The sequence below is a fragment of the Alosa sapidissima genome, chromosome 16 (genome assembly GCF_018492685.1).
Source record: "Alosa sapidissima isolate fAloSap1 chromosome 16, fAloSap1.pri, whole genome shotgun sequence".
Taxonomy (NCBI): domain Eukaryota; kingdom Metazoa; phylum Chordata; class Actinopteri; order Clupeiformes; family Clupeidae; genus Alosa; species Alosa sapidissima.
The window spans coordinates 13,632,493-13,656,361 of NC_055972.1; the positions used below are offsets into that span (position 1 = coordinate 13,632,493).

The window sequence follows — 23,869 nt, forward strand, 5'->3', positions numbered from 1 at the left end:
TGCTACCAGCCAATGACACACATCTGTAGTTTTTTTTTAAGAAGACAAAGGCTGTCCAGTCCACGTTCCGGTCTCAAACAAAGTATCAGTAACTTGTACTTTGTAGTGTGTAAGCCTAGGTTACTATGTAGATCTGTGTCAATAAATATGTCCTGACGCCAGTCATTGCGCTATTTTTACATTATCTGTGTAAAAAGCTAATGGCCCACTTTTCAAAAAAAGGGGACCGTACTCTGTACAAATGATATGGTTGGGCGCCACCCATTGGACAGTTTGGTCCTGCATACAAAGAGCAGGACAAATTAACCATTATGAAGAAAACTCTCAAATAAATCAATCAATCAATAAATAACTCCTCAAATACGTTTTTGTCAGACTGATTCAACATAGATGCTCAGATTTAATGTTAAAAGCAGAGGTTTGACCATGAAAAGTATAAAGAAGTATTACAAAGATAGTTCACACATAAAGGTGAAAGGCAGTATAACACAGTTAAGAAGATACTAACTTTTTACTAGCCCTCTTTAAACTAATAGTGTTAAAGATGTTAATAAAATATAGGCTATATTGCAATTTGATTACAATAAATTCAGACATGGCATCCATCGTATCCAACACAATACAAATTACACAGTATTTCAAAATAATTAAAATAAATTACAGTCTTTCATTTAGCTTATCTATCTGTGATTGCTCCAGACACATTCTGCACTTCTAACTAAACAGTTCTGTAATGGTTGCAGTCCGGCTCAGCAAAACTTTTCTGACATTAAGAGCTGATCCATACATTTGACTATTTGCGACAATCATAAAACCAAGAGCTGGCCGTGTAACACCTCCTCAGTCTGGCTGATCCAAAGCACTAATAAGGTGCAAGGGGAAACCCAAACATTTAACATGCAAATCTATCTGCTGCAGCAACCATGAAATAAGCCAGATCCAGAAATTGCAGAAAACAAGTGCTATATATCATCTAACATGCATACAACATTTCAGATGATCTTTTAGATAATCTTTTCACCAGCTCAAAATTTGTGACCGTCACAAAATGATGATATTAAGCTCATGATGTGAGAAAAGTATACATTTAAATATATACATTTAGCATTCATTTTGACATTGAGATTCACATTGATGAGAAATGTTTCAAATAATTGCAAAATTTAAATGGTCATTCAATCCCTTCATTTAGTGGTTATCTTTGTATTGACACAAGACAATGTTTATGTTGAGTAAAACAATTAGCTGAATATCACAGTTCTCTTTTAGAGAAAATTAATACTGATATTTTACCTCAGGGTGGCGCTACAGTCATAGAAAAAGTTCTGCATTTAGGTTTTCTGAAAAGAACCAGCAGTTGGAGCTGTGTGACCACAAAAAGGACCAATGTTTCCCCATGACCATCTCCATAAGACACAACATTTTGACAAAAAATATCCTTCCATTTCATGGAAGTTTTGGATTCATTCTTCAAATTATGCAAGAGATGATCATGATCCACAAGAATATTTGTCTACTTCATGAATATTTGGCAGTTAGGGTGTTGTGTCTACCATGATTTGACTCAGACTATTCAAACTGGACTGGTGAACATGCACTGAGCGGTCACAAAGAGATGCAGTCCATACCGTTTACCAGCATCCCTGGCTGGCCAGAAAAATACATCACTGAACAACCCACGCAAATATTTACAACAAACAGGTTCTCTTCTCTAGCATTAAAATATGCGGTTAATATGTCACGCAAGTAGAGTATAGAACAAACAAAAAACCTGGGTTACTCTGCAAATAATTCTCCTATTTGTTTACACTAACACTGACTACTTCAAGCTTGGGAGAGTTCCCTTTGGATTTACAAAAACAAACAAGCAGTTTCCTCTTCCACTAAATTTGAGAGAAGGAAGAAAGGGCAGTAGTGATTGGAAAAAAAGATTCTGCAGGACACTTGCAAGCACTTTCACCACACAAACATAACCATGGCCCATCTGTCACCAGAACAATGTCAACTATGGCACATTTAGACATTTTCTCTGTTGTTATTTTTTCTCTGAACTGAAAAACAGAATGACAGATACAAGTAAACTTTCCAGGTAAGAGGTAACAGTGTTCAGTATGCGTTTCGGCGTACGTGAACTGTACTACCCTGTGGTGGTAGTACTGGAAACAGGCAGCGAGAGAGAGAAGAGAGTGTGAGAACATGCAGGGTCCCTGGGCTCAGAGCACGGACTCCATGCCCTCCTTGTCCAGCAGGTTGACACAGGACGAGTCTGGCGCGAGCGGGCGGTGTGTGACCAGCGGGGAAGTCTCGCCGTCCGCCTGCACGTTAGCCACCGCCTCCACCTTGACCTCGGCGAGCTCGTGCGCACCCTGTTCCTCCTCCTCCTGCTGCCGTAGCTTCTTCTGCTCCTCCTCGTTGATGTGGTGCAGGATGCCAGCCCCCAGGGCGTCGCCCTCCACGTTCACTACGGTGGTAGTGCGGTCACTGCAGGGTCCCACACACACACATACATTTGAGTATCATACCATATATATATATATATACACATATGCAAGCAAAATCATATATGACATTCATGTTAAATTCATTACATACATGCACTGCTCATTGTAAAGTGTGCTCTGCCTTATAATCGCGGCACTTTCTAGGAGGCTGAAGCTTAGAAGTTTAGCTTTAATGCATGTAGGTCAGGGGGGGGTGTTCACAGCACATAGGTCTTCACACCACTTTGCTGCTATTACAGTATACTTCTCTCCTTGCACCACTAGTCCAGTCCAGCGCTAGTCCAGTCCTCTCTTCTTACACTGCAATTAGTCCAGCGCACAGTGCTAAAATTACACAAAGTTCCTCCCTCCACTAGAAGTCTCGGATTCACAAGGGGAGTTACTGTACTTGTAGACAGGGACATTAGAGCAGTGACTGTTGTTTTTTTTACTAGTGAGCCTCTAGAGGGCTCACAAGTGAGGTCTACCTTCCTCAAAAATAGCTTGCTTACTATTGTGAGAGATTCTCATCTAGTTGCCCAGGCATTAGGAGAGATCGTTACAAAAATAGATGTGTAAAGTACAGCTTGCGTCTGTGATTATGTTACATTAAAGGCATTGGGCAGCATACAGTATGTTATGTGCTCTATGTATATTGAAGAGGTTCATTAGGCTTACTGTATTACTAATTCTTACTGTTTCTCTGTACAAGCCAATAAGGTAAAATTGTGTACCTGACAAGTTTCGGCTACCTTGCCTCTGTAGCCTTCATCAGAGGTGTCACGTGATGTTGGTGTGACGTCATCTGAGCTGTGTTATATGGAGTTTTCCATCCCACCTGATGTGGTGGGATGGCCGTGTCCCCTGGGGTGCTCCAGGGGGGGGGGGGGAGCGGGCCCCAAAGACTGTGAACCGGGATGAAGGAGCCTACCAGCTATACCACACCTGGGACACAGTCCTGCAGGGCCGCCCCCGGCTGTATGAAAAACCACCAGACAGCAGAGGGCGCCCCACCCCCCCCACCCCCGGAGCACCCCATGGGACACGGCCATCCCACCACATCAGGTGGGATGGAAAACTCCATATAACACAGCTCAGACGACGTCACACCAACATCACGTGACACCTCTGATGAAGGCTACAGAGGCAAGGCAGCCGAAACTTGTCAGGTACACAATTTTACCTTATTGGCTTGTACAGAGAAACAGTAAGAATATGTGCTCTATGGTTCGGATTCTTTAACGTTATAGATAAGACATTGGCTGTCTCAGATGAGTGTCTTCATGCTTATCTGTGTATGTCTGAGCATGTGTGTGCACATACACCCGGGTGTGTGGTGGGAAGAATGTAGGCTGTCTGTCTGTCTGTCTGTCTGTCTGTCTGTATTCACATGTGTACACACACGTGTGAAGGTGTGTGTGTGTCTGTGTGTGTGTGTGTGTGTGTGTGTGTGTGTGTGTGTGTGTGTCTGTGTCTGTGTGTGTGTGTGTATGTGTGCGTGTGTGTGTGTGTGTGTGTGTGTGTGTGTGTGTGTGTGTCTGTCTGTGTGTGTGTTTGTGTGTGTGTGTGTGTGTGTGTGTGTGCATGCAGGCACGTCTGTGCACATGGAAGGAAGGCAGGAAGGAAATAGAGGCAGGGGGGCCGGGGTGGTGCACTCACACAATCCAGTCGACAGCCAGCATGAGTGACAGGTCGTTGGTGGGCAGCCCGATGGCCTCCAGGATGATGGCGATAGTGATGATTCCGCCAGCTGGGATCCCCGCCGCTCCAACACTGGAGGCTGTGGCAGTAACCCTATCGAGGGAACGAATGGCATTTCAGACATGAAACTTTATCCCTCTTACTTAAGGGATCCTCCTCCTCTCTGACTGTTTCTTTCATATAATGCTGTCTCTAAGGTTCTCTCTCTCTCCTCTCTCTCTCTCTCTCTCTCTCTCTCTCTCTCTCTCTCTCTCTCTCCCTCTCTCTCTCTTTCTCTCTCTCTCTCTCCTAGAAGGCCACCCCTTCTCTGTTTTTAAGACTGTGGTTCTGGACTTCCTGCTCTGGTGGGGCCTGTGGAGAGATGCCTCACTTCTGACTTAAGTATAGTTCCTGCTCAACTCTATGGATCTGTCTGCATGTACACATAAATGCAAGCCCTTCACCGTAGCTCCGAAGACATCCCAGCGCTCATTGTTTATTACACAAACATATATTCCTATTAGTACCGGTATGTGCTAAATTGTATTGAATATTGTGCACATCTTAAAGAGAAAGCAGGAGATTGTTATCTCTAGGAAAATGACATTGTTATATTTCACAAACATCCTGTGGAAGAGGCCACTCAGGCCGTGCTCACAAAGGGCTTAGCCTCTGACTCAGGGAGAGCTGGACACACTCACAGGATGGTGAAGATCTGGCCGGCGTTCAGTTCGTGGTTGTTCAGCTGGGCGATGAACACAGCGGCAACGCACTGGAAGATGGCCGCCCCGTCCATGTTGACGGTTGCACCGATGGGGAGGATGAAGCGGCTGATTCTCTTGTCCACGCCGTTGTTCTCCTCCACACACTTCATCATGGAAGGCAGGGTCGCTGAGCTGATGGAACACAGGTCAAAGTTCATCAGGTTCATCAAGGTCAAACACCACTTTGAGGTCAAGAAACACCCAGCAGTGGTAAGGAGATGCAGAGCTGGGTTTAATTTAGATTGGCAGTGAGACAACCTTAGATTGAACTCTTAACTAACATATAAAACCCATTAAGAATGCCTGTTGCACTGTGGATTAATCTGTCCACCTAGCAGAAAGAGAACTGTAAGGTATTGTTGGCAAGTAGGACAAAGGCTTAAAGGTAAGGCCTACAGTCCTTAGAGTGACTGAGGACAAAGCCCTGTAGTAATACACTAAGCGGATGAATCTTAAAGGAGAATAAAAACCACTAGGTCAAGCCAAGAGTTTTCACAACCTTATAGGAAGCTGTCTGAGCCTCTTCAAGCTTAACTATGTGTGAGTGTTTAGTACAACTACTAAAAGTAAATGAACAGTATATGCGTATATACAGTGTATACATGGATTTGCAAACGGGTGTTTATGACCTGTATGCAAACAGTGGTGCGAGATAAGCTTACCTGGAGCAGGTGGCGAAGGCTGTGGTGAAGGGCGTTATGAGTCCCGAGAGGAAAGTGAAGGGGTTCTTGCGGGTGAAAGCAAAATAGATGAGGGGCAGGACGATGCCCCCGTGGATGAGGTGGCCCAGGATGGAGGCGAAGATGTACTTGCCCAGGCTGGTGACCAGCAGCACCACGTCCTCCATCTCCACGATCTTACTGCCCACCAGGAACATGATGCCCAGAGGCACGTACCTGAGGAGCACACATGGACACACCTGCTGACCAATGAGGAGCACACATGGACATGCCTGCTGACCAATGAGGATCACACATGGACAGGCCTGCTGACCAATAAGGAGCACACATGGACAGGCCTGCTGACCAATGAGGAACACACACGCCTGCTGACCAATGAGGAACACACATGGACACACCTGCTGACCAATGAGGAGCACACGTGGATACCCCTGCTGACCAATGAGTGTAGTGTTTGCTCTTTTAAATCCCTCCTTAAAACTCATCTTTACAAGCAAGCCTTCGTTTTATTTCAGTGTCAAGTTTTATTTCAGTGTCAAGTTTTATTTCAGTAAGTTTTATTTCAGTGTAAGTTTATTTTCCTTTTTCAAATTTATGTTAAGTTCTAATTGAATTCGTATTATTTGATTGTTATATTATTATGTCTTATTTGCATTTTCATTTATGTTCATATTATACAGCACTTTGTAACTTTGTTTTGAAAAGTGCTATATAAATAAAGATGATTATTATTATTATTACAGACATTACAACTCTTCAGCGGAGGTCATCTGGGTGACAGGTTTATGGGGCCAGATAAGTATAAGTAAGTATACTCTTTTGATCTCGTGAGGGAAATTTGGTCTCTGCATGTATCCCAATCCGTGAATTAGTGAAACACACACAGCACACAGTGTACACACAGTGAAGTGAAGCACACATTAATCCCGGCGCAGTGAGCTGCCTGCATCAACAGCGGCGCTCGGGGAGCAGTGAGGGGTTAGGTGCCTTGCTCAAGGGCACTTCAGCCGTGCCTACTGGTCGGGGTTCGAACCGGCAACCCTCCAGTTACAGGTCCGAAGTGCTAACCAGTAGGCCACGGCTGCCCACAGTAGGCCACGGCTGCCCAGATAGTGCACTACTGGCTGTCAGGTGCTTATGTTACTGCTGACTGTCATCAGTCCTAACTCTAACCCAGTTCATAGAGTCCTAACCCTAACCCTACTTCATAGAGTCCTAACCCTACTTTATAGTCATAGCCCTAACCCTACCACATAGAGTCCTAACCCTAACCCTACCACATAGAGTCCTAACCCTACTTCATAGAGTCATAGCCCTAACCCTACTTCATAGAGTCATAGCCCTAACCCTACTTCATAGAGTCATAGCCCTAACCCTACTAGTCCTAACAAGCTTTTCCAGTCGAATGCTGTACTTGTCAGTGATGTGTTTCCTACCACACATATGGATACAATGGATATCATAGCCATATTGTAGAATACTGACAACTACTGCAAATAGTTAGTTGTAAATGTTACATACACTCTGACTGGTGGTGGTAACAAAATATGAAAATGTAGCTGGTGAAGGGCTGACTCTAAAGCCACTGGTCAGGCTGCTGAGGCAGTACTAGTGTTGGTCTTCTCTACACTCACTTACCACATGATCCAGGACACCAGCACCATGGTGGCCTCGTTGAAAGCGTTGAAGAAGCGGATGAGCTCCTCTCCCTCTGAGCCCAGCTTCCTGAGGGCCACCCCGAACACCATGGCGAAGAGCACCAGGCCCAGGATGTTCATGCCATCTGTCTCAGTGCCATAAGGAACCTGTAGCCAGCACAACAGCATGAGTACCCTGGATGTTACCGCTATCCACTATACATTATTAGTGTGCAGGTATCCTTTTGGGTTACGGTGGGAGTTGTTAAGTGGATAGACATACATTGTTATGCACTGTGTAGTAGTGGCCATGACAAAACATGTTTTCAAGTAGGCACCAAAACAGATTTTTGGATTTAATCATTGCCGTGTTTAATTTTAACCAGTGCAACATTTATTAACTACCAGTACATGTTTGAAAACAACTCTTCGGAGTGCAAACTCCTCTGGAAGCCAGGCTGACTGAGCAAGAAGTCTGGGCGGCATGCTGCATTGAGACATTCCCTTCTGGAGTTTCTCAGTCAGAATTTGTCAATCAGAAACTCTGAGAGGCTCCAACTCATGGTCTGCGCTTCCAAAAGGGCAGCGAGTTCACAGCAGCAGAAATGGATGCCAGAAGACAGGGGTGAAGCAGACTGGAGCTGTGTCGCACACGGTCACTTTAACACAGGGTGAATAAACTGTCTACAGCTGCCTCTGTTCATGCAGTGGGACTTGAAGGTAGCTTAATAGAGTAGCATTCACTTCTCTCCTTTTGAACTACTTCCAACAACAACAACTTCCATGTCATCGTCCAGGCACCTGGATGGTGATTCCCACTTCCGGGCATCCCACGGCCCTAACCCTGCCCATGCACAGCCGAGTGTGTGTGATCTCATTGTATCTGGCTAACTGAGCTGCTAAAGGCCCTGGGCTAAAGGGACTGAGCTTATCGGCCTGCATCTCTTTCAAGGGAGGGTCGAGGGGTGTTGGGGCTACCGGGTGCATTGGGCACCAAAGTGTCTGTGATGGGGATCGGACAGGACAGAAGCTCACGCACGCCTCAATCCTCCCCTTGTTCTGGGCCATGTCAGGCGGCGAGGGTTGGCTCACGGTTTGACACCGCAGCGCTAGGTGTGTGTGTGGTGTGAGTAAGCCCCAGTTTGACCGAGGGCCAGGAATGGAGATCCCCACAGATCAACAACGATTGCGCCCTGCTTTAGATATGCACCAGTGGGTAAGAACCATCACGGTCCGGGTGGAGAGGTGCCCTCCATCAGATTTTAGCTTGTCAAGAAACTACTGAACCCAGTGAGGCTTGCTTTGTCTATTTTGGTGAGGTATTCAGAGCCTTTCTCTTTTTCTCTCTCAGTAAGAGAAAATTCTATTTTCCTTTTATTTTAATCAAGACCTCTGTGTCTTGACACTGGAGTGAATAAGGATTTTTGAGGCATTCTATCTGAAGGCCCTTTCAGTGGAAAAAAAATGCTGAGCCTTTGAAAAGCACTCTGGGAAAGACTTGCCATCCCCAGCTGCTTGACTTGAGCTCTCCGGTAGTTGGAGCAGACAGCTTCACCCCCCCCCCCCTCGCCCCCAACACAGGCAAACAAACAGCGTGCTATCTAAGTACAGCCAAGTAGCTGGTCGAGGCCCAGAGACAGCCCAGAAACACAGGGCACTAGTGCTACTGCAGACGCTGCTGCCACTCCTCTCCTCTCTCGCTCACTCGCTCCCAAGCCCAGAGTGGACTTCATGCCCTGTGCACACTCGAGAGGGCACGGTCACAGAGACTTGCTCCGCTGCTGGATCACTGTGACTCTAATTGAAGCCAAATGACTCTGGGTGAAGGATCAGTGGAAGCAGAAAACAAGAGATGATTTTTTTCCCAGAAAGGGATTACCTCTCAGGGGTGAATTTCCACAGTGAAGGAAATGTCCCCACTGAGAGCCAGAACTGATTCTGAATGGCATAGATGCAATGCAATACTGATGAGTGACTACTAGGAAACACATTGACACATATACATTGACAGAGGGTCTTCTCAGAGGTCTTTTTTCATCACCATAATCCAAATTCTTTCCTTAATAGGTCTGTCACTTACAGTCAATTATGTTTGTGTCCAATGTCCACCCAGCCCACTTGTTACTCTCCGTCATCAAAACAGACTTCCTTCTACATGCCCTGTGCTCATTGCGAGAGCTGACTGACAAATACAAACACACATGTTGATTCATTGAGTATGTTTGCAGTGTTTCCTGAAAAGGAAACAGCCCGTGTGGAGTTTTTTCACCAACCCGGGAGAAAGATGCCAAACAAGCATCCCATTTCAAATCCACACTATTCTTTTAATCATTTTCACACTACATTCATCTGACGTATGAGGTCATGTACTGTATCTACAAGACCTGTGATATCAAGAATAAACAGTTGTCTTGAATATACTAGGTAACCTACAGTTATTATTATTATTATTAGTAGTAGTAGTAGTAGTAGTAGTAGTATTTTTTAATATTATTATTTTCACCACATACTGTTACAGATTTGTTTTAAATAAACCATTACAATCAGTAGATTTGGAATGACAACCTTCTGGTAGAGGAGGGTTCCATTGGTGCCTGTCTTCACTGAGATGTTCTTGTAATCCGTGGCATACTATAACACAAACATCAAAGACATCAGACAAAGCAGATAAGACTCAAGTTTGACAGTAGACAGTTCTGCATCAATGTTGAACGTCACAGTTAACTCCTTCCCTGCCAGTTTCTCTCCATGTCAAAGACATCAGGCAAAGCAGTTAATACTCAAGTTTGACAGCAGACAGTCCTGCTTCAATGTTCAATGGCACTCCTCTTTCCCTAAACATGGTTAACTCTTACCCTGCCAGCCTCTCTCCATGTTACATCATGTAGTTAGGGCCCCCTGCATTGAGCACGTCTATCAGACGTTGGGCGCTGGGCCAGCGCTGGGACAAAGCCGCCTTCAGAGCAGCACTGAGGAGAACCTGGCAACCGCTTCCCCCTCTGACAATGCTGGTGACCCTCTCCTCCTCAGTGGCTCATTCAGAGCTTCCCGTGCCTAAGATCCCACCCACTATGTGGGCATGTGCCCCCCCCCCCCCCCCCCCCCCCCAGGCCCTGAATACCACATCCACACCACATGCACTGGCAGCCATAGCAGCCGGACCTAAAGAAGGGCCTCTTTAAAGGTCCTCCTAAGGGCCCCTGGTGAGATGGTCCATTTAGAAGTGGTTTTGAGGTTCCTCTGATAACTACGTTTATTTTCGGAAAATGAAAACCAAATTGCATAATTTTCAGCTTAAAACAAATTCCAAAGAATTTTGAGGTGCTGATTGAAAGATATGACCCAGGAAATGGCCAGATCAGACATTGTTAAAGATTTTTGGGCCCTTAATAGTTCCTCAGAAAGATATATGTTAGTTAAAAGGTCAAATTCTGTGGGAGACCAGAAGCATGACACAGCTTTAATTTCTTGTGGTCTCCAAACTGGAATCTCCTCATGACTCCTGGACTGAGATGGAATTCCCACAGCCTGGAACAGGTTCTTTGTGACACTGAGGATAAGCCCTCCTGATTGGCTAAAACATCTTTCATCCACATGGTTAGGTCGCACTGGTCCCATCTTGTCTCTCTCCTCCCCTATTTGCTTTTTAATCCTCATTCTGGACTGTATCCAGGTGACCACCACTACCTCTCTCTCTCTCTCTCTTTCTCCCCTCTTTCTCTGTCCCCCTCTCTCAATGAGCAAGGGATGTGGAAAAGTACACAACCACCCTCAGTGGTCCTGTTGGTCTCGTAGGCCCTTAAGCTCTGTGCTGCAACAGGCGCGGACGGACCCGTTTATGGGCTCATTATTGACTGAGTAAGTTAGTTTAACCGGAGTCGGGGATCCATCTGTCCGCCCCCACACACCTCTTGGCTAAAGCCGCGATGGACTGAGAGAGAGAGAGAAAGAGAGCAAGCGAGACTTCTGCTCAACCCAGTCACCTCTATGAACCCCCTGACCCTCGTCCCCACCAACCTATTAAACGCACACACACACACACACACACACACATACACACATACACACACACACACACATACACACACACACACACACACACACACTCGCTCAAACTGACATTTTGCATGGACTCAGTCACACACACTGACTCTTTAAATACACACACAGAAGCTTAACGTTGACTCTTTTACACACACACACACACACACACACACACACACACACACACACACACACACACACACACACACACACACACACACATATGCACACAGAGAAGCCTCCCTCCACTCCACTTCCATTCTGTGTGAGAGACTGGCCCTGGCAGCAGACTTCGGGTGGCAGTGAGGCGTGTGAGTGCCGTTGCTAGGAGTTGGTGGAAAAGAATGGCCCATCTCCGTGGAGATGGCCATTCTGTTCTTCCTGATGAGAGAAGGTGAGCAGAGCTACAAGGCAGGCATTATCCAGGGGAGATAGAGGAATGCTCTCTACACTCAACCAGCGCACCTCATGGGCGTTTTAATAGACTCTTTATGGGACAGGGGGTTGTATCCTATAAAACGTCAGGAGCTGGTGGCTGAGAATTGTGTGTGTGTTTTCCACACTAACTACCCAGGGGTAATGAGGTAGCACACACCGTGCAGAAGACTGGACTCTATTTCACCTTTTTTTTCAGCCAATTGTGTGTGAGTGTGTGTGTGTGTGTGTGTGTGTGTGTGTGTGTGTGTGTGTGTGTGTGTGTGTGTGTGTGTGTGTGTGTGTGTGTGTGTGCGTGTGTGTGCTGAGAGGGAGAAGATGTGAGGAAAATCATGTGAGAGTTGGGAAAAACTTTGTGAGAAACTTACCGAGCGGAATGCGGCTGCCACAAGGTTTGACGGGAACAAATTTCTGTGGAAAGAGTGAGCAAATAAAAAAAACAAAAAACACTAAGACAACATCACTTGATAACTCGATAGGAGGGATGTGTCTTGACTTGTTTGAATAAACCTCCAGGTTCCGTTTTCCTAAGCTACACAGCAGCATGGGTCCTTGGCCTTTGTCCTCCTCTAAGTGAGAACAGATACAGCTGTTATTTACCCACTCCCTACTGGTCTCTCACTACTCCTACTGTCTCTACAAGCAACTCACATGCTGGGGAACCGGAGAATCCATGCACCAGTGGATTTGATTGCTTTCTATTTACATGAACTGAACTGCACACAGGATTACTGTTACCTTGAGGACCTCATGGGACACAACAGCTGTTCTTTATGAACTCTGTTTTACAGTGAAGAGAGCTGCAACAGAGTTTGTTGTATAATACGACTCCTTCACTCTTTGTTTCAGACAAGCTCTGCACAAATTAGTTAGCACATTTGATGGGATATTTAAGTGAGCAGTTAAAGTGGATGCACATATACAGTATTAAAGGGGGTGGAGAGAAGCAGTTCTCAGCTGATCATATCACATGACATCAGTAAGGATCAGGATTACAACCTTTTCTGAAACAAGCGGACAAATGGGGCGATAACTTGGTTTTCACAACACCCCCAATCAAAGCCCATTATTGTCCAGTGATTTTAAAATCCCACCATTGCGTAACTCAGTTAGTGCCTCTGTGTTCTTAGCAATCTGGGGTAGTGTGTGAGCTTGAGGGAAAGGCTGAATTAGTGTGAACAAGTAGTAATTGCTGGCATGTCTTAAGGTTCACACTGACCAACATGTGCATGCTGAACAGAGGCAACCCAACATGTGGAGCCCTAGTTGGAAAAACAGGAGATAAACAGCAGACTGTTCTCCCAGAGTGGTATGTGGAAAGGCTAGAGATAAGTGACATGTGCTTGCTTTGCCAGTTGGGACACTCTCCAGCCAAGACTTACTCAGGTCCACTGGAACGTGATTGTGTTTTAACAGCTGTCTGCTTTTCCTCAACTTAGAGCCAGTTCATTGCACAAGCCCTGAGCTTCGTGTTCTGGAGCCACACAGATCATAAGAAAAATATGCTCTATGAGTTCTTGATTTCTCATCATGCAGAGATCTGGAAGAGCATGACATTTAAGCATAAGCACCATGCATCTGTTTCGCTGAAGTCAATAGGGCAGAGTATATAATACGCATGAAGTTTCACATTAGCTGGTATGAACCAGCCTATTGCTTTAAGAATAGAAGACTCTCGAGTCGCGCAATACCGGTCTCTGCCAGTTCAGTGACAGCATGGTCGGATGCGTCCATGTGTATAACCCATATACGGCTAATCACGCTGATGGGTAGGAGTGAGCAAGTGAGCGAGTGGGCAAGTGCCAATTCTAGCCTGGCCTTCCATGTTAAACGCATTGTAGTGCGTGGTTTTCAATCACTGTGGGTTTTTATAATGCTGTTGAAGTTCTGCAGAGAAGAAAGTGGAATAATTTACCTGGCAAGATCTAAAAATGAGTCCGTAGTTTCTTTGTCGGTGCTCACGCTTTCCAGAGATAAGCTATTGGTGTTTAGAGCACCGGCACCGACACCGGGCTTGATGATGAATGCAAGAGCCACGCCGATGGATGAGGCTATCAGGGTAGTCACCAAAAAATAAGACACCGCGATTCCTCCAAGTTTTCCCAGCGAGCGAGTGTCAAGGCTGGCAGCGCCTGAGATCAGACTGCACACCACTAGGGGAAGAATGATCATCTTCAGCATCCTCAGCAACATCTCGCCCGGAAAGGCGAAATATGTCATCTGCGCCCGAGTGAGATCCATTTTCCGAATAATCATACCAAGTCCAACTCCTACCAAAACCCCTGACACCGTGAGAATAACTAACAGATTTCTCCTAAAGAAATCCATAAACCTGTTTTTGCACCCTTTCTTTTCACATTTGACTGAGCCGGAAGATTCTGGGCATTTAGACACAGTGTGTCCGTTTAACTCACACTTCTCCATAGCGAACGAAATGAAACACGCGGATTTCACGGGTACCGGTACTGTTCTCTACAAGGCGTGCGCTCGTGTGGGATGTACGCTCAGCTATAGTCCTACTTCTGCCAGGCGAAGCGTGCTCATCTGCCAATGGCGAGCGAGTGCCTGGACAAAAAAGAGCATGCGCACTTCCCACTCTCGTTCTTATAACCTAGGATAAAATGATGCAACAAGGAAAGATATTGCCAGCATCTGCTCTTATTGCATGTTAAGTATAAATGTTTTTTATTTGCATTTAAATGTTTACCTAAAATGTGCGTAGACCTACTCTAAAATTAAACATTAGGAACATAATATGCAGGTTACTTGTAAGCTATCAGCTGCTTTGTTCAGTTGAAAATGTACACATATTCGGTCAAATTAATAATTTTCCCTTTTTGACAAGGGACTGGGGAAACTCGGCGAGTGATTTGAAGTTCCAATTTTCTCTTTTATTCATCTCTGGCGCCGGAGACTGCCCCTCTATATGACCAAACACATACTTGTTTTTGGGTTCCTAAAATAACAACTATCAGCTGCCAAAGGAGACGAGCTGAGGAGCTTACTCAGCAGTCCAGTCATTGCGTTCCTATTTGTTATTGTTTAAAGCCATTCCCTTCCTATTTGTAATTGTTTTAAAGATGACTGGCAAATTATTAATTTTGTTCAACATCTCTTTATTGGACGTGGAATAACTAGGCCTACATGAATTCTAGGAATTATGAAACCACAAGAAAAGTTACTCTTTTATGCATGGATGACCTGGAAGTATGGGCATTATTTAAATAAAGCTATTAACTTATTGTCTTAATGGCACGAAATACCATGCTATTTTCAACATTTCCACTTTAATGTAAGTTGTACACTCACTCCACCACTAGATGGCATAGCCTCCCTTCCGTAGAAACAAAGCCTGCACAGAGCTGTTTCAGTTCATGTTCTGTTCTTGTAGCCAACTGCAACTACAGTAAGCAAATAACCAATTGCTAATTCTGCGACAGAAATGAGAATTAATAGGAAAATGTCTTTAAACGTACATATAGCATATGTGTTGTGCGTTTTTTGTGGAACCAAATGAAGTAAAATGAGGAAGCCTCATGTAGGCTAATTTTCTTTTCTGGCAACGCCTGGGGGAGCAATACTCACAACTTTCTCTGGAAGTTGTCGTTGTGTGTGTGTGTGTGTGTGTGTGAGAGAGAGAGTGAGAGAGAGTAAAAATATTTATGATTCTAGCCCACCATACAGAAAATCTGAAGAGTCTTCCTTAAAGTATTTTTACCTCTGAGTAATCTCTGAGTAATGCCAACAGCCTATGACATATTGTTGTGAATAATTGTAGGCTACAGACAGTCCAGTTAAAACCAGTGGCTCAGTTATTGCGATTTAGCAGTGCAATAATGATATGATATAGTGGCCTACTGTTAATTAATTTATTAGCAAACCAATAAGAGATCTAGTAATCATATAACTCAAATACACCCCTGTTCATATAGACCTACTCACAATATGTAATGTAACTGGTGTTTTATAGCACACAATGAAAGATGAAACCCTTCACAGATAATGACCAGCCTTACCTCAACATCAACTGTCAGACCCCAAGATTAATGACTGTGTGGCCTACACTCAGTGTTCTTGTGCACAAGCACAGTGCACTCCACACACACACACACACACACACACTAGCTCTCACATGTTCAGTCTTGTGCAAACAATACTGCACCAGCTATGTGCTGGATCTAATGGCAACCTATATTAGCATATTCCTCGACCAGCCCACAATGGTCATTACACTAAAAATGAAACAGATTCACATCGCTGTCTTAGCTCTCTGCCTATTTTCAGATATGGTACTTCAGCACTCCATTTCCTGTTATGCAGCACAGATTGAACTTGTAACAAAAAGATCCAGCCAAGCACAGCAGGCATGGTGCCAGTGCATGCTACTCTCTCTGCTTCCCTCCTCCTTCGCTGACGGCGCACGATTCATGAAGGGAGAAGCTCGGCGGCCTGCTTGTAAAACTGCAGCCGCTGAACTGAGGCGGGATCAATAAATATCCAAATTGTGCAACTTGACGCTTCGTTTGTAATAGTGTGGAACAGAGTCAATTTTATTTATGGTTTACACTTAAGCGTTACATCGAGTATTTGTCCCAAAGTAGTAGTTTATTCAGAGGGCTGCCTGTGCAAAGTTAATGCAGGCGATACCTTTTTTTTTTTTAATAATAGTTTAACTTATTGGCTTCATACTCACATAGTTAATACAAATAGATTCTCTGAGGGAGAACTATATATCTATGACTCCCCTAGGATCTGGATTCAGTAAATAAAGTTTCAACACTAACCAGCTCTGTTAACCAATCAGGACACTTCCAGACAGTCAGCCACCCCAGCCTGCCAACTATTCGGCATGTGCACAGTGCACGCACACTGACAGTAGAGGCTGAATCCCAACTGAGGGGCTGAGTCTGTCTGTTTGAAACAAAGAATGTGAACATCATCATCTTTAAAAGTTAATCCCAGGGTTACTCCACATTACTGTGGAGCAATCAATATGGACTTATTTTTAACTTTCCCGCACCCTGTCTTTCTCATGTTATTGTCTGCATGTCTGTTCCAGGCAAGACCCAGTCCATATAGAGCTCTTTGGCAGACCGCAGAAGACTACTCGACATGCTTAGTGAAGATAGACTGGGCTGGCTTCATCTTGTTGTAGTGAGGTGGTCCAGTAAATAGATCAGGCATTAGAATTCATGCCCCTCTTCAAGATCTGGTCAATATAGTAACTGTGCTAATGAAGTAATATAGCAAAACCAAAAACGTGCTGTCACAAAGGATGTCATTGATGTGGGCTTGCAACATTGGAACATTTGCGGCCACAAAAGGCATGACCAGGCATTTGTAATGGCATCTTGGGGTGTTGTCAACAGTAACAGTGGAGTTAGACCCTAATTTGTACTTTTACATTGGCATAATCTGAAACTTCACCTCCCAATGCCTCCCCTAGCCAGTCGCTGATAGTAGCATCCCTATCCTGCATGCCTGGGATTCAGTTTTGAATGAATGAATGAATTAATTAATTTTATTGGTCGTAACCAAAGGGTAGGGTCAGAAGCTTCAGCTTTTATCAGGCCCCCCTGCTCACATTTTTAACAAACACATTGTCAAGCAAAAATTGACAAGACAAGCAAGATAAAATAAATTAAAGAAAAGAATATATACACTTTTAGAATATACACACCCAGATAACTTCCTACATACATACATACATACAGTGTGTTTGCATATGCATGCATACACTTACCTACATACATACATGCCTACATATACCCATAAGAGTCAATACTTATATACAGTACTTTGCCACCATAAGATGAATAATATCTAAAATAATGATGAGAACCATAATGATAATAACAATGTTCATCATCATCATCACCATTATCAACATTCTCACAGAATAATACTACTCAATATCTATACTGTATCTAGTGTCATGTCAAGACATTCCTACTATGTTTTAATTAATCTGGCAATGCGTTCCATAACACGCCACAGACAGATATGTTCCTGCTTTTCATCACTGTGTTATGGGTAGGTTGTTTCCAATTGAGTTTGCCTCTGAGGGCATAACCCCCTTCTCTTTTTCTAAATATGATTTGTTTGTTGGGAGGAAGTAGGTTATTTCAAGCTTTATACAGAACCATCTCAGTTTTCTGGTTCACCAGGTCTGTGAATTTCAGTGTTTTTGACTTAAGAAATAATGAATTGGTATGATCATTGAAGCCAACATTATTCACAATTCATATTGCTCTTATCTGAACTGCGCACACTGTCTGTAGAGTGGTTTTGCAGGCATTGAATGAATGAATGAATGAATGAATGAATGAATGAAACCTTTCATTACGCCAGATCTCAACACAGTAAGGTAGAATCAGCTTGCTGTAAAGAGTGTTCATAGATCTGTGGTTAAGAAAGCGTCTGACTTTACTCAATACCCCGATGCTTCTGGAAATTTTGGATCTTATATGGTTTACTTGTGGTTTCCAACTCTTTCTAACTCAACAGTTTTTATCCTTAAGCTTACCTGAGCTGTTACATGTGTTTTGCGATCTCCAAAAATCATAAACTTCGGGTTTTTTTTTTTTTTTTCAAATTTAAAGTTAACTTATTTACATCAAACCACAGTTTCAATTTACCTAGTTCTACTGTCACCTTCTCCATTAGCCTCTGTAAACAGTCGTCTGAACAGAAAGTGTTGGTATCATCTGTCAAAATGATTTATTTCAACATATTGGACACTTTACAAATATTGTTTATGTACAAAATGAATAATTTTGGTCCAACTATCAAACCTTGTGGCACACCGCACATGATGTTAGCTAGCTTGTACATGGCATTGCCCACTTGTACTATCTCCTATTTTTGATATAACTCTTCAGCCATTCCAAACCTTTCCATTTTCTCCAACATAATATTGTGGTCTATGGTGTCAAATGCTTTCCTAAGGTCTATGAACACTCCCACTGCAAACTTCTTATCATCAACTTGAGAGAAAGTGGAATAGAACATTATGTCCAATATTCCAATATATGGTTTAATGTTCTGCATTATGCCCAATATTCCAATATGTGGTTTAATGTTCTGCATTTCTCATTAGTGAGTCACTTTGATACTAAAAGAATGATTCTACAATGACTTTATGATATCTGTACTGTCCCTGTGTATATCTGTGTGACTGTATTTAGAGATAAGCGGGAATATTATGACTTTGCAGTGTTTTACTGTTCTGCATGGCTGCGTCAGTAGCTATCTGCTCCGAATTGCCAGGTTGCCACTAATCAGAGTCTGATTCAGTGTAGTCCACGTGAGATGGGATGACCAACGCCATCTCCTGTCAGCCTGGAAGGATACTTAAACCCTAACTATTTCCTTGTCTAGTTAGAGCAGCTGATGGAGGTGAAGTCATGCTGTCTCTCCCTTGATGCGCATCATTGTAAATAAACTCTGTTCCTGATTTTTCATACTATTGGTCTGACTGGGTCTCTATTAAATCTATGGTATCAAAATTAACATCAAACTGTAGGCCTACTTGAAAGCTCTTCCATAAGTTCCATCAAAGCCTTCGATGTTGATCTACTTTCTCTAAAACCATATAGACAATCAATTAGCCTAATAGATTGTATTTTAAGACTACTAGGTGTATTAGAGGCTATGCTGTGATTCAGTTACAATATAGGCTATTAGAATGAATATTAGCTATTCTAACCAAAGTCTGCATTTTGTTCTCCATTTGCTGTTTTGAAACAACAAATCGGCAGCTTGTTGAGATTTGCCAATTTTACAGCATCAAATACAGTCTGGTTATAGACCACTTGTTAGCCTACTATTATATTCCACCACACTTGACTATTCTCTAGTCTAGACAACTTCACATCTGATCAAACGTGTCACAAATCAATACATTTGAACTTGAGTGAGTAGAGAAAGGTGTTAAACTCTTTGGTAGAACATTAGGTCTACATCCTTACCGTGGACTCGTGTGATTGGGTTTATGAAATTGACACTGAAAATCTGTGTTCACCTTTCTTCTGTAAGTTCTGTATTATCAGATAGAGAATCTGTGCAAAAACGTAAACACTTATATATTTCATTGCAAATATGTTTCGTGGGCCTGTGGTGTAATGGCAACCTCAAGTCTCTCTAAATGGAAGACAGTTGACCACTAGAGTTCCATCGCCGCGCAATCCGATTAGCTGGCGACTCGAATAGGCGGGGCGTGTCGCCAAGACTCTGCCCACGAGCCACTGCACAGCCCATCAATCAAATTAAATGTCTTGCGCTTGCAACCGGAGCTCGCAGCTGCCGACTCTAACCAACTGCCTACTCCACGGGCAGCCCGGACTTGTGACATTGAGATGAGCGAATGATCGCCTTCTCGCAGTGAATTTAGAGAGCGTCTTTCAAAGAGAAAGTGTTCGTTGAATGCAGCCCGAATCACGGTGTACAGAAGAATACAGCTGAGTCGTTCCTGCTGGTCTTTTGAAGTAGCTTGCTGGTTTGTCTTATTTCATGAGTTACTTCTGATTTCCGTGGAACCGGACTGGACCGGACTCCCGAAACGGGTAAGGGTGAATGATTTAACTGGCAAAAGTGTAAGCGCAGCGTGGACTGTCGCATGATATATACATTGTAATTTAGGTCAGGGAGTTACGGTGTGTGTGTGTGTGTGTGTGTGTGAGAGAGAGAGAGAGAGAGAGAGAGAGAGAGAGAGCGAGTGTGTGTGTGTGTGTGTGTGTGTGTAGGTTGTCAGGGAGCGCACTAGAAGTACAAGTCATTCTAAGCAGTCATGAACCTGACACAAGTAGCCCACTACAGGGACAAACGTGTAACATATCCGTGAAAGAAGTCAGCATTTTCTGGCAATTTGATTGTTTTGTTGAATTCTTAAAAATGTAACCTTACAAACCGTTCAATGACGCTTATATGACCTAGTCAGAGGCATGCAGCACCTCTTTTCTCCCTCCGGGAAAGCAGGACACATTTGCCGAGGCGATATTATATAACAGTTTTGTAAGGGCAGGATACTTGGCTGATATGCTCCTTTCTACTGCAATGACGGTCCCTTTTAGTAACCTAGATAGGACAGTTGGTGTTTTTCCTTTTTAGAAAATATAAAGTGGCTGTTTCACATACCCTTATGTGCCAGACCAATGGAAATAGAATCAAAGCCTTTAGACTAATTTAGTTCTGTAAGACACTGGCTGCACTATTTGAAAATAATGATATGTGTATCAGCTAGGGCACAAACTAGTCGAGAACCATTTCCAAAAGCAGGCCTACTCAAGTTTATCAATTCATGCTGATACTTTGCCAGCATTTACTCATGATTATTCATTCAAAATGACTGTCATACATTATAACTAAGGATCATGCAAGCAAAAGCATGTTCAAGCACTCCGTAATGTCATATGAATGAAGATGTGTGTGTGTGTGTGTGTGTGTGTGTGTGTGTGATGTGTGATGTGGGAAGAGTGTAGGATGTGTCTTCTGCCGTGATTCTGGCTAAAGGCTTCTATCCACCGTGGATTGCAGTGTTAACTCATGAAAATGAATAATATTTCAGTGATTTCATCTATATTGCATTAATCAAGCATTGACACCTGAAGTGCTTTATAGCCCAAAACAACAATAAAAGAGGAAGAAAACCAATATGACATGCCAGGAGCACTCAAAACAGGACCAAGACAGATCAAGTTAGTATACAAATATGTGTGTAAACAAATAATCAAATGAATAAACATCCATAATAAGAAGACCTAATATTCAGTTCTATACTATGGTGATGGCCAGCCAATGAAAAGGTCAGTGGTTGTGATGTCATGGGGACGGTGTTGGCGGTGTTGTGATGTCATGGGGACGGTCCACTACTGTAAAGGCTTTATCAATTGTAGGAATTTGGAACTGCCAAGAGGTCATGGTTTTAAGGCCTTAAACGCTTTGCAGTGCTGTACAAATTGAGTAGTTGTATAAAGTGCATGTTTGACCACGTAATGCTTTAAAGGTGATAAAGATAATTTTAATATCAACTCTAAGGGCTATATTTTAACGGTCTGAAACGGAAGTGTTTTTGCGCAAAACGCAAGTCACTTTGTGGGCGGATCTTGGGCGCTGATGCTATTTTACCAGCGGGATATTTGACTGTTGCGCCAGGCGCAAATCTAAAATGGGGTGGTCTGAAGTAGCTACATTAATCATGGGTGTGGTTTGGGCGTAACGTGCAATAAACCAATCAGGGCGTCATCTCACATTCCCTTTAACAACAGGCATGCTTGTTCCATAGCTGATTGCTATTATGGTGGCGTATTTGCCAGGCGCAGCCAGGAGCGTTCACAGCGCTATAATTTTACTGTTCAGTTAGGAACTGTCAGCTATTGATTTTTCCTCTTGACAAAATGTAATACAGAATTGTCACAAAGACATACTTTCCGATGTTTTGGGATCACTCTCACTGAATCACGAGATTATGAATGCATGGTGATATTTTTGCTATGTACAATGTAATCTAACATTACCTCTCTATAGACAATGCATATCTTCTGTCAGTTAATCTCTTCTCTCCCGTGCTGCCGCTGGGGCATTTGGGTTAAATGGCATCGGCATGCAATTCAACATCACGTCTCCTTAAGTCATCTAATATTTCCTAATTTATGTCATCAACACATCCGTGATTCGTGAAAATGTGTACGCTAGATTTCACATCTTAATGGACACCACACTGATTTCCCTCGAGTGGTAATATTTTTCTTTGAAATTATGTATGGTTTACCGAAATGGGAACTATGTTGTATAGATGAGTGGAGCAAAGTGTGCGTTGCGCAGCACAGGAGGCCTGTGAGAAACAGTTTCCAAGTTGACCTAACTTTCAACTCTACACAGTATATCCCATTAACTGCATGACAGTAGGCTATTTATAATATTTTCTGTTAAGTAGAGTTTGTAAACACTTTATCATCAACTTAATGCACGCACAACATTCGTTTGAGCAAGAGAGAGAATGAATGGGTGCAGCAACTACAGAAATTGTAGCCATACTTGCTGCTTTCTTGTACTATTTGCTGGTTAACAGCTCATAAAAGCTGATTTAAGCTAATTCACTAACTCAAGACTTTAAGGCCATCATGGATATAAAACGTTTTTTGAAAATAACGAAAGGATGGAGGGAACATAAAGCTTGGAGTTATTTCAGATGGGCTACAACAAGGTAGGCAAAAATCTGGTGCTTAAAACCTTAGCGCAGCTGGAATAATGCTTAGGCTGATATTAAAGCGCACGCGATGTTTAAAGCCATACATAACGGTAAATTGGAACAAAACTAAAGGTAACTTTGGCCTTTATAGGGCTGTATAAAGTTGTCCAAATTAATAGGTCATAATTAGGCGTTGTTGTTGTAAATATATTGCATGTAGATGTTGTAGGCTACTAATTTTTTAGGTCACCAATGCACGAACAAAACCGGGAAATGGACAAATATTATCACGGGGGTGTCTGTAGATTGGTGTGCAACACATTCATTCATGCAGGCCCTCAAAATAGCATCTGCATTTGCGCCACAGACTTTAGACCAGGGAGTTCCTGGTCTGTGGCGGAATTGTTTTCTGAAACTGCAAAATATCAACAGTGAACGTTTGCGCCGGAACACGCCCCGTCTTTTCGCTGAACCGCCCCGGTGGGCGCAATCGAATTCCCTAATTTACAGGCACGTACCTGTGGACGGAAAATTCCAATATGCGCTGACTGCAAAATAGGAAAGACAAAAGCGCGAGTATACAAAGCGAGTATTGCGCTGGGACGCACGATAGAGCCCAATATCATATTGAGGAGCTACTGCATGGAAACTAGAATTGGGACAATGTGGGTTCCCTTGACATTATCAGGCACATTGCAGTATTTTGAACGAATTGAATGTGTTTGTAATTTCCCACTTGACACAGAAAAATAGATCATTAGAGTAATCAAGGCATGAGAGGATAAACTCATTGAAAAGGATTTTGTACACTTAAAACGAATGTGTTGGAAACAACACACACTGTGTTATCCCTATCTGGACATAGACACAGTATGTTAGTTTTAAGAGTGTAACTTCATGGTTCAAAAATGAACTCACTTCTACATCAGGACTGTACCATGCACTTGATCAAGCAAACATT

At 43.3% G+C, this 23,869-nt stretch overlaps 2 protein-coding genes across 2 annotated transcripts in view; one reads left to right on the plus strand and one right to left on the minus strand.

The window, feature by feature from the left end:
* Positions 1-380: 380 nt before the first annotated feature.
* Positions 381-14,277, minus strand: slc1a4 (solute carrier family 1 member 4). Its single transcript, XM_042065021.1, has 8 exons — positions 13,636-14,277; positions 12,089-12,131; positions 9,807-9,872; positions 7,243-7,409; positions 5,587-5,820; positions 4,862-5,056; positions 4,140-4,274; positions 381-2,481 (listed from the first exon to the last, which is right to left on the minus strand). The coding sequence occupies exons 1-8, from the start codon at positions 14,142-14,144 to the stop codon at positions 2,214-2,216; spliced, it is 1,617 nt and encodes a 538-aa protein (XP_041920955.1). The 5' UTR covers positions 14,145-14,277; the 3' UTR covers positions 381-2,213.
* A 5,756-nt stretch (positions 14,278-20,033) lies between these two features.
* The window catches only part of sertad2b (SERTA domain containing 2b), a 36,973-nt gene continuing 33,137 nt past the window's right edge, over positions 20,034-23,869 (plus strand). Inside the window, exon 1 of the mRNA XM_042065890.1 lies at positions 20,034-20,284. The gene's annotated coding sequence lies outside the window, so the exon portion shown is untranslated. The remainder of the gene's footprint in view (positions 20,285-23,869) is intronic.

Bases quoted from the DNA above. Each gene is read 5' to 3' on its own strand.
- slc1a4 (XM_042065021.1), bottom strand. From the start codon at position 14,144: ATGGAGAAGTGTGAGTTAAACGGACACACTGTGTCTAAATGCCCAGAA. The intron at 9,873-12,088 runs GTAAGTTTCTCA...TTTGTGTTATAG, and splicing joins TGGCAGCCGCATTCCGCTCG to TATGCCACGGATTACAAGAA. The intron at 7,410-9,806 runs GTTGTCATTCCA...TGCTGGCTACAG, and splicing joins GAACCCTCCTCTACCAGAAG to GTTCCTTATGGCACTGAGAC.